The sequence below is a fragment of the Agelaius phoeniceus genome, chromosome 29 (assembly GCF_051311805.1).
Source record: "Agelaius phoeniceus isolate bAgePho1 chromosome 29, bAgePho1.hap1, whole genome shotgun sequence".
NCBI classification, from domain to species: Eukaryota; Metazoa; Chordata; class Aves; order Passeriformes; family Icteridae; genus Agelaius; species Agelaius phoeniceus.
This window is the reverse complement of record NC_135293.1, coordinates 3,135,772-3,147,086: the sequence shown is the minus strand read 5'-3', so window position 1 is coordinate 3,147,086 and position 11,315 is coordinate 3,135,772. Positions and strand designations below refer to the sequence as shown.

The 11,315-nt window shown below is 46.4% G+C and overlaps 2 protein-coding genes across 2 annotated transcripts; one reads left to right on the top strand and one right to left on the bottom strand.

The window, feature by feature from the left end:
• Positions 1-350: 350 nt before the first annotated feature.
• On the bottom strand, positions 351-8,157 carry TMEM38A (transmembrane protein 38A). The gene is made up of 6 exons (XM_054650408.2): positions 7,841-8,157; positions 5,477-5,633; positions 4,409-4,593; positions 2,830-2,917; positions 2,607-2,724; positions 351-2,363 (listed from the first exon to the last, which is right to left on the bottom strand). Exons 1-6 carry the CDS (start codon positions 7,962-7,964, stop codon positions 2,133-2,135), a joined length of 903 nt encoding a protein of 300 aa, XP_054506383.2. The 5' UTR covers positions 7,965-8,157; the 3' UTR covers positions 351-2,132.
• Positions 8,150-10,562, top strand: SMIM7 (small integral membrane protein 7). The gene is made up of 5 exons (XM_054650415.2): positions 8,150-8,248; positions 8,644-8,685; positions 8,770-8,822; positions 9,410-9,500; positions 9,907-10,562. Exons 1-5 carry the CDS (start codon positions 8,223-8,225, stop codon positions 9,920-9,922), a joined length of 228 nt encoding a protein of 75 aa, XP_054506390.1. The 5' UTR covers positions 8,150-8,222; the 3' UTR covers positions 9,923-10,562.
• The last annotated feature ends 753 nt before the right edge of the window (positions 10,563-11,315 follow it).

Here is an 11,315-nt window from a genome sequence, read left to right as displayed (position 1 = left end):
CTCCTCCCTCTTCCAGTGACAAAAGGAAAAATAGAGACAACTGGTATAAACACCAAAGGAGGCAATTCATTTTTCAAGGAATAAGGACATTTCAAGGGAATTTCTAATTTATTCTCAAATTTCCAATTTCCTCGTTTCCTTCCCTGAAATCTGAAGCTGTCTGCTCTGAGAACAACACCACAAACCCCTTTTACCCTGTTACTTCCATTTAGAACAGTTCCAGACACAGCTGTAGGACATGAATTCTGATCTCCTCCTTCAACCACAATCATTTTGTCCCCAGCTCCTGGTGCCACAGAGCTCCTGTGTGGCTGGGAAAGGTATCAAGCAAACACAGAGATTTCCTCAGGTGCCACTGGACAATCAAGAGTCACTTCACCATTTTTATTTGTTGACAGCTTTTATAAAACAAAATTCCCCTGGGATCAGACATCTCATAAAACATTTATTCAGTCTCGTGCATGCTTGTGACACATCAGGTTCCAGCAGAGCAGCATCTGCAGGACCAGACAGAGCTGCAAGCAGAATTTCTGCTCTCTGCTGAAGGGGAGGGACACTCACAACATTAAGGCACTGTCAAACCCCAGAGCCACACGTTTGACCTTTCCTCCTGCTTGCACACAAGGAGGGTTTCTTATCTTTAATGAACCATCAGCTGCAGCTTTGAACAGGGACACACACACACACACAAACCCTTCTCTTCCCTCCAATCCTGTTTCCAGTCCCAGCTGCAATGGAAACAGCAGCAAACCTCAGTGCCAGGGATGGAAAATGCCCAGTGCTACATCCCCAGGCTTGCCACTGTCCCTGTGGGGATCCCAGCCCTTGGAAGGTGCCATTTGTAAGAGGAAAATCAGTTATAAGAACAGCTTTGGACTACTCTAAAAGCCAGAACACGAATGAGCTGCCAGACCCCTCCTGAGCCATGCAAGGCAGATCAGATTCCTCACTCACTGGGCACCAGCTGCAGCCACAGCCCAGCACTTTGGCCCCAGGGCACCTACAGAAGGTAATCAGGATTTTCAGCTGATTGTGATCAGCCCTTTAAGGTATTTTTTCATCAGCTGGTGTGAAATGCCCTGCTTCAGCCTATTTGATGTGAATTTCAGAATATAGGAAAGGCTTTTTCCTGCCCCCAGGGAGTGTTCAGGCTGTCCTGGAGCACTCCAGGATCACTGCAAGCCCAAACCAGCTGTGGGCTCAGGGCCACAACTAAAAGTTCCAATTGCAATGCCAAAATAAAACAAAAACAAAACAGATTCAGGTCCTTGCCTTAGGTGCCCTGGCAATTATAAATAAATAATAATAAATACTTACACTCACACCCACTCTTCCTGTATCCCACAGGATTACAAACAAAGCAGAGCCATGCTTCTCCCCTGGTTCCAGAGTCTGAGGTTTGGGGTGGGACCCAGCAATGCCACACACAGCCCAGGATGGTGGCAGTGCCAACACGTGGCACTGGGAGCACTCCACAGCTTCAGGGCTCTTGCAAACACAGACTTGGCTGAGCAAATGAATGTCCTGACCACCAGCATGAGAGGGAACCGAGGTGAACAGGGTTTGGCTCACAGGCCATGTCATTATTGCATTTAAAATGTCACATTATTTGGAGATATGGCAGCTGTGGGAGCTGGGAAAAACCAGAGCAGGCTCATACCAGGCCATTTCATTTCCTCGAGTATGAAACCTGATTTTCACATTGTGTCTTAACAGTTTGTTGTTTTGGCAGACACTGAAAAGGTCAGTGAAAATTCTAAGGAACTTAAGAGTTGCAGGAGCACAAACCATTCCCCCCATTCATAAATAAACACAGTGAAAGATTTTACATCAATTGAAAATGCTGCATCAGATTTGCTGACAGTTTGGGAAGTGGCACCCACTTACCAGCCTGGCACAAACCTCCAAATCCCTGAAAATCTGATCAGAATAGAGAGAGGCAGAGACCAAGAAGCAAGCAGCAGCACAGAGAGCAAAAATGAAATTCAGGGACCCAGCTGGCAGTGTCCTGGCTTCCACCTCTCCTCTGGAGTCTGAGAGAGAAGGACTGGAGCATAAAGGAGGTCACAGGTGGCTTTGAGACTCAGCTCTGGAAGAATTTTCTTGGCCTATTTTCTGCGCCGTTGCTTTTTTTATTCAGCTTTTTTTGCCTTCCTTTTCCTGGTGCCTTCGTTCAGCTCCTCTTTGGACTTGGCAGGAGGAGGAGGAGGAGGAGGAGGGTGGGAAACCTCATGGGAGGCCCCGTGGTGGTCGTGGTGGTGGCTTGGGTGCCCACTGGAGACAGAGCCAAAGAGGACTGGGCAGATGAGGTTTTCCAGCGGAGCAAAGGGTGAGGAGTGGGAGTGAGTGGCTGTCATGAAAACCTGCCAGGCAAAAAGGAGCACTCAGAGATCCCAGAGAGCAGGGAAACCCTGCCCAGTGAGCATCCTCCTGACCCCAGAGAATGTCCCTGCTGCTGCAGCACTCGAGGCACAAGGAGCTGCCTGTGTGATGGAGAATTTAACACTGAATTTCCTGAGCAGATCCTACAGGCAGGGAATCCTGTGGTGGCTCAGGAAGGTGAAAATTCCCACTTCAGGTTCTGGCTTTTGCTGCTCTAAACTTACCTTGCAGACTATCATGAACATGCTGAAAAAGAAGATGAGGTTGGCTTCAGAGATGGGGAGCCAGTGAGTCTGCTGCAGGGTGAAGAGGACTGTACCATACAGACTGGCCTTTGTAGGGCTGCAAGAGAAAGAAAGAGGTTTTCTGCAAGGTTTGCACCCAGCCCTGACTGGGTCTTTCATTCCATTCTTCACCTGGCTGGGAATTTCCAGCTTGCTGACTTACAAGGACATATGAAGAATTTCATTTGTTTCAGGCTTCCAGACCCCACGCAGCAGCTGCTCAAAGTTTGACATCAAGGCCACACCAGAACCTGGGAGACAGAGAAACCTGTCAGAGCTGGAGCTGCCTCAGCAGAGGGCTCTGGATCCTCAAGGGGACAAAGGGTTCTGGACATTCTCCCCAAATTTAGAAGTTAGCCTAAGCCAACAGAGCAGGGCAAACACTTCCCTGACTTTCTACCAAGTGGATCCTGACTCAGGGAAAAGGCATTTGCCTCTTGCAGTTACTGATGCTCAAGTGCTTGCTCCAAGCAGAACCTTAAAGGAAAACTGACAGGCAGAACCCCCTGAAAAGACCCAGGTGAGGTCAGAGAGCACAGGAGAAAGAATAAAGAACTCCTGACTCCAGTCTTCAACCACTCTGCAAGGCAGCACAAACACCTGCATGGTGGGACCTGAGCTCACATCTGTCACTGTCACATTTCCTGAAAAATCCCTTCCCCAGGATTTCTTCTCCTGGGGAGCTGAGAAGCCTCAGAGAAAAAGGAAAACAATATTATCTGATTTGCCTCTCCTGTGTTTGGCTGCTTTGGAATGTGGTTTGGACATTGTTTACCAACAGGTGATTGTTTGATTGGTTTCATGTGAATTGTTTTAATTTAATGACCAATCATGGTCAGGCTGTGTTGGAACTCTGGAAGAGGTCATGGGTTTTCATGATCCTTCTTTGTAGCCTTCTGTCTGTATCCTTTCTCTATTCTTTAGTATAGTTATAGCATTGGCATGGCATAGCATGGCATAATATAATATAATAAATAGAATAAATATAATATAATAAATATAATATAATAGAATACGGATATTATACATTATAATAATATGATTATATTATAATCGTATATAATATAGTATAATATAATTATAATTGTAATATGTTATATAAAATATAAATATTATATATTATAATAATTACATTATAATTATATATTATCATTATGTTATACATGATAATATATGATAAGATTGATATATGATGTTATATAATATAATAGTAATATTTATTATATATAATATAGATATTATACATTATAATAATATAATTATTGTATTATAATAATATATAATATAGTATAGTATAATGTAGTATAATGTAATATAATAATTATAATATGATATAATTGTAATATTTATTATATATAATATAGATATTATACATTATAATAATATAATTATTGTATTATAATAATATATAATAAAGTATAATATAGTATAATGTAATATAATAATTATATTATATTATAATTGTAAAAATATGCTATATATAATATAGGTATTATATATTATCATAAATATATTATAATTATATATGGTTATGTTATACATGATAATATATGATATAATTAATATAATATACTAAATATAATATATCATAAAATAATAAATTAGCCCTCTAAGAACACAGAGTCAGATTCCTCATTCCTTCCAACATCGGGCAAGCAACCCAACACCCACCCCCTCCCTGCTGCTCCTCCTGAGCTGCCCCCAGCCCGTCCCAGCCCTCCCTGGGGCCTCTGGGGTGTCACCTTTGAGCCATCCCGTGGCCATCATGACGAACCAGCCGTGGTGGTAGAGGTGGTGGGCGTGGTGCACCCCGGCCGAGATCTTGCGCACCCGCACCACCTCCTTCATGGCCACCAGGATGAGCTTCACGGGCAGGAAGCTGACACACTTGTAGAAGAGGTTCATGGGGCAGAAGAATGTCAGGTACCTGCAAAAAGAGCACGGGTTGGTTCTGATCTGGGATGTGCAGAGGGTGGCAGATTGGGTTATGGCGGGCGAAGGAGAAGGAAAACCTAAAAATAAAATATTCCTGATTTCAGAGCTAATCCTGAGAGGAAACCAGCATGCAACAAAGCCTCTCTATAGCAAGAGCTATAGAGCCCTCAGTGGCTCAGAGAGCCCTCACTACTAACACTCCATCTTGAATAAAACCCAATAATTTTAATTCAGAATTTTTTAGAAGTTTGTGTCTTGTATGGTCCAGAAGCATCAGCTCATACAGAACAAGAAGCTAAATATACTGAAATGATATTACAGACAGAGGACAGATTTCAAACACTCTTTTTTTCCAGAACACTGCCACATTTTTCAGCCCTGGAAGAAGATATTTCTCTTTTTTTTCTCAAGTATAGAAAACTAGATGGCTGAGGGATTTACTCAGAGACTTCTGTTTATGAAAACTTCATTCACAGTGTTTCCCAGCAATGCTCATTCTGCCAGGCAAAAGCACCTGCAACCCACACACACTGGGGAAGTTAAAGCTTCATTTGTGCCCATTTCACCAACACAACAAATAAAATGCCCCCAAACCCTCAGGATGTGCCACCCCTTGCCCTGTGTGGGATCCGTGGGTGCTGCTGCTCCTGGCTCAGCAGTGGCTGCTATGAATAGAAGTGCCCCAGCCCAGATAATCACAGCATTAGGCAACTGGGCAGGGAAACTGGGAACCAGAGCCAGGAGTGCCTCAGAGACAGCCTCAGCCCACCTCTGCTGTCCCCAGTTAATCCCAGTGGCATCAGAGCTGTGTCCCAACATCTCCCCCACGCCTCCCTGCAGCCTGTGCCACGCCAGGAGGGCTGCAGGGCACTCACCACACTGCTGTGGCCAGGATGACACTGGAGTTGTGGCTGAAGTAGGCAATGGGTGCCTCTCCCAGCAGCAGATCAGCCAGGATGTAGCTCCCAAAGCAGTGGAGCATAGCACAGAGCCAGGAGGCAAAAGGGCTCCTCCGGGACATCTCCACGGCTCCTGTGGAAAAAATTGGGAATCACGGAGTCACCTGTGCTGGAAGGGACCCTCTCAAGGCCATCTCAGTGAGAAGATGGATCTAGCAATGAAGCAGGAACTTCAAGGGCCAGGAAGAGAGAGGCTTGAGGTGCGTGCTCTCCCACAAAGCAACTCAAAGAAAAGCGCTCGTAAAACAAAATAGAAAAGTGTGAAACCCAAACAAGCACCAGAGATGGCCAAGAAATGATCACAGCCTGCAGAGCCCCCAGAGGTCTCATGTGAACAGAGTCATTAGAAGTTTATGAACTGGCTGAGAGATTCTCTCCTTTATTCTGCTACCATAAAGAACATTTTTTTTCCCTTGAAATCAATGGTTTTTTACAGTCTAAAAATAAAATGCATACTGGTACCATTCTCTCCACTGCTTCAACCTAGGTGCCCTCAAGAATTCATGAACAATCTGTTCAGCTCTTTCATTCATAAGATAACCTGCAAAAATAGAACAGGAATTCTTAATCTTTATTTGAGAGAAGAGGATTTGAGGGTTCTACTCCGCTCCTGTACTAGTCTGGAAATACTTTGTGGTCTCCTCCCACAATCTGCTATGGCCTTTTTTTAAACTCCTGTAGCAATTTTCATCCACCTTTGCACTTTTTCAGGGAAACCTCCCAATAACATCAATTCTGGGAGGTTCTTTCATCACCTTAAACTGCTCCAGAATTTTTTGTGCAGCATTTCAGATACAAAACTCTGTCCAGAGAGCAGACAAAGAATGAAAATGCTAAAAACATTTTATCAACATGATTAGCTGGTACCCCTCAAACAGCAGTAAGTGGATCTGCTATGGCCTTTTTTTAAACTCCTGTAGCAATTTTCATCCACCTTTGCACTTTTTCAGGGAAACCTCCCAATAACATCAATTCTGGGAGCTTCTTTCATCACCTTAAACTGCTCCAGAATTTTTTGTGCAGCATTTCAGATACAAAACTCTGTCCAGAGAGCAGACAAAGAATGAAAATGCTAAAAACATTATATCAACATGATTACCTGGTACCCCTCAAACAGCAGTAAGTGGATCAGCATGAGCCAAAGCTGTGAGTGCCCAGGCCCTTCCATCCTCGGGGACATTTGAACCAGCTGAAAACACAGCGGCAGCGAGACAGCTGCAACAGCCGAGACACGAAACTGGTTCTATAGGAACCTGAGGTTTAGCTTGAGGCTTAAATTTAGTAACACTTGTTTTTCCTTGGCTCCACGAAGCCATGCTGTCTCCAAGGGGGAAACAGGACGGTTCTGTCCTGACACTGATCCCCAGCCCATAACTGTGGGATGGGAGCACTGCAGGAATCTGGGGAAAAGCACACCCCGGCCTTATCCAGCCCCAAGAGGATTCCTGGGCTTGCATATATTTAAAAGCTATTTTTGTGAGGGCTGCCTGTTAATTGTTCGGTTCAGGGCTCCATGCTGGAAGGCAGCTGGGAGTGATCAGGCCTGGAAAGGCAGCACTTGTTTACAGGAGTTTAACAGGAACAGCGTGTGGATTGTACGGCTCGGAGGTCACACAACACGAGATTTGAAAATCATTCCCGAGCCCGGGATTGGTTTTCCCTTCGGTCACTGTGCAGCTACCGGGAAACTGCTCAAAACAGAGCATGAGGAGTGCACACATTGTCAAAAACAGGGAAAGGGGCGTTTGGAGAAGAGCGCGGCACAGCCAGGCTGTGACAATGGCAGAAGGTGAAAGCCAAGGCACAGGTCTATCGATCTGTGCAAGATAAGCCCAAGAGAACAAACAAAGCAAGGTCAGTTATGGTTCCTGAGAACAGCTCAGGGCATGGTCCAGAGGGTGGGAAAAAACCAAGGCTTTACTTCCAGCCCTTTTGTATATAAATAGGAGGAAGGTACTGCCACAAAAATATTCAAGCCAAGGGATTGGCCAGAAACGCAACTCTGAGTCCTGGGGTGGCAGCCAAGTGACCGAACTGAAATACCTCAATGCTGCCGGAATCCAGCCTTAAATAAAATCCAGGATTATTTCTCAAAATCAGAGTCACGGGTTTTTTCCCGCTTTATATTTAGGCACAGGTGTCGGAGCTGTGACATGGCCTGTGACAGGCGGCAGGGCAGAGGCACGGGCAGGTGTCGGGACCTGTTGGTGCGGGGCAGTGCGTGCTCCGTGCCGGTACCGGAGCTCCCCCCGGGGCCCCCCGGCCAAGGGCCGCACTCACCGGGCTCGTACTTGAGGTAGAGGACGGAGATGATGAAATAGGCGGTGTCGAACAGCGGGAACACCGGCAGCGCGGCGAAGGCGGCCGCCAGCTCCCCGAGGGGCAGCGCCTCCGCCAGATCCATGGCGGCCCCGGAGCGCGGCTCTCAGTCCCCGGTTCTCGGTTCCCTGCCCCGGCCCGGCAGCTCCGTGCGGGAGCTGCGGGGGATGCGGGCGGAGCGGCCGGCACTGCCCGGGCCGGGCCGCTCGCTCCCCGCGGTGTCCGGGCACGGAGCCGCCGCCGCCGCCGCTGCGGAGCCGCCGCGGGGAGCGCAGGCGCCGCCGGCCGGGGCAGCGCCCGCCCCTTCCGCTTCCCTTCGGCCCCCGGAGCCGCCGCCGGAGCCATGATCGGGGACCTGCTGCTCTGCGGGTACCGGGGCCGGGAACCGGGGGCGGCTCGGCCGGGTTAGCCCGGCCCGGCTGTGCCTGACCCTGTTCCCGTCTCGCTTCTCGACCCCTTCCCCCTTTCCCGACCCTTCCCATCCCCGTTCTCCGTCCCCGACCCACTTCCCCGGCCTCACTCCCCTTCCCCGTCTCACTTTTCCCGTTCTTTTCCCTTCCTGACCCTTTCCCCGTACCCCTTCCCCGACCTCTTTCACCATCCCCGTCCTTACTCCCCTTCTCTCTCCCTCTTTTCCTGTGCCCGTTTCCTTCTTCTCTTTCCTCGTCCCCCTTCCACCGTCCCAAACCCCCTCTTCTCCATCCTCATTCCCCTTCCCCGACCCTTTTCCCCCTTCCCCATCCTCATCCCCGTCTCTCCCGCAGGACGCTGCTGGTGAACGCCGGTGCCGTGCTCAACTTCAGGCTGTGAGCGAGCGGGGAAGGGCGGGCAGGGGAACGGGAAGGGTTTTTTGGGGTTCACCTGCCTGACACGGCCCCTCTGCCCCGCAGGAGGAGGAGGGACACGGAGGGATTCGGAGAGGAGCCGAGGGAACCCACGACCGGTAACGGAGGGGATGCCGGAGCCGGGAACAGGAACGGGCTTTGCTGGAGGAAATCCTTGGCCAAAACACAAATTTTCCACCCCTTTTTGTTGGATGTGAATTGCTGTGGGGCTGGAATAACTGGTTTATTAACTGGTTTTTAACTTGTAAACTGAAATGAGAAGAAGCACACAAAAAGCACATTTCTTTCAGCATTTTTGAGCTGTAGGTACCTGTGCTATAAGAGGTAACACTCGGCTCATTCCCTGATCGCCATTTCCACGTGGATCCACCTGTGTTGCTCCCTTGCAGCTCTGTTTGCTGGTTAAAAATCCCAGAAAGCCTTTTTTGGTCTTCCCTTTTTCGTACTGTGACCCCTTTTTATAATTTTTTGGTGATTTTGCCACGTCTCCTTATAGAGCTGCACTGAACAGAGCATCCATCCTTCACCTACAACCTCAAATTTCAATCTGAATTTTTGGTTGTGGTTTTTTAATGTTTTTTTTCTTTTCCCCCCCTCAGAGTTGCTCGTGATTTTCAGGCAGCGCTGAAAATGTGACTTTTCCGGTGTGTTTTTCATATCAAAAGCTTCTCCTCTTGGATTCTAGGTGACAATATCAGAGAGTTCTTGCTGAGTCTCAGGTATTTCCGAATCTTCATTGCCTTGTGGAATATCTTCATGATGTTCTGCATGATTGTGTGAGTAACCCTGTGCATCTTCTCCCTTGGTTACAGAACATCAAATATTGGCACTTTTCTTGCACATAGATCTCTTTGCACATCTGTCTCTCCCACTCGATTTTTTCCATAATTCTTTTTCATTTCACTTCTTGATTTCAATTTTCAAATATGAGTTGATCTCATGGGGGTTTTTTGCTAATGTAGTGCATGAAAAGCACCTGTGCCAGCACCAGAGCCATTCAGCATCAGGCAGAGTTCTGGGAGTTGCTCAAATTAAACATCACCTGGGTTGAAATTTGGGGATGGTTTTCATTTTTGGGTGGGGTGGGGTGGAAACCCACCCATCAAATTAATACAATTAAATCTGCTTTGCAGTGGTATGGCTGTTTCTAATCTCCTTATTTTTATTTTTTGCAACCCCCAGGTTATTTGGATCTTGAAAGCCACTCATGGACACATTGGAAGAGACTTTTGGCTGGGAACCAACTTTTCTAGAAATAAAAAGATTCTGCTGCTCTCCAGCTGCAGCCCCAGGCCCGTGGGGAGCTGGGATGCGCTCGTCCCCTCCAGGTTCCTGCTCTGCCAGGGCTTGGAGCCACAACCTTCACACAAATGATCTCAGCTTCACTCAGAGAGAATTTTGACTTGGTTTTCTAAGCTCAGAGTGAGAGCAGGGGAGAACTGGAGCCAGTTTTAAACCTCTGCCTCACCAGTCCCAGCTGGGGCTGTGCCAGCTCGAGTTACCCCTGTCCAAGTCACACTCCTGAGCTCTCAGTTTTGTGTAAAAGTTGAGCAGAGTGTTCTTGTAACTTCTCACTATTCCATTTGTTTTGTTGGAGGTGTAGAAAAGGAATGTTCAAAGAAAAAAAAATGCTCTTCTCACTTTCTCCCTGTTTTACCAGAAAAAAAAAAGCTTTTTAAATTAATATTTCAAAGAATTTTTTTTTTCTCCTAAGCAATATGTAAGGGATTTTGAATGGGGAAAAATGGCAAAAATAATTCTATAAGCCAATGTTAAGAGATAATTTTGGAATAATCTTGGATTTGGTTGAATAAAGTTCTATTTAAGGGTAAAATATATATTTGATGCCATGTTCATTCTGTTGCAGGAGTAATTGATTCTGTATTGGTGTATTTTGGGAAATTGTAGCTATTCCTGTAATCTGTCTGGAGTCTTGTGTTATTTATATTAAGTTGGGCTTTTTGACCAACAGCTTTTCCCCAGAATCACCAAGATCATTTAAGAGAGTGAAGTACTGAATATATTTCAAATCAAACTGTAACTTGTTAGTGGGGCTTCCATAGCTTCACTTCCTTTAGTTGTTGAGGAGAAAGAGACCTGATTTAAATGATTCCCCCTGGCACAGGTTCTAGGGAGTATTTTGAATTTTACCTGGTAGTGAGATGCAAGTGTTGGGCACCTGCAGCATTTTACTTGAGTCACCCTCTTGGTTGAACTGAAGTTTTCACTTTAATGGAACATGACAGGGGAAGGGTCATTTGAGAGAGGCTGTAATGAACCCAGAAAAATGTACAGACAGGCTCCTTCAAGTGTGGTTTGAGCCATCCAGAAATATGTACAACCTTTGGTTAAACTTAAACATATTCATTGCCTGTAATTCTGGTATATTTTAACCCTTATCTGATTCTTTAGAATGAGACAAAAACAAAAGTATACTGCCGATTACAATACAGGGATTAAACTAGTATAATTCTTGGAAAACATTTAGTGCCTAATCTTCATTAAACCAAGTGTGAAGAGAAGGGTGGATGTGGCATCACTGTGTGTGTGTGACCTGCTGGACACCCCTGGGCTCAGCTTTGAGCGAGGGG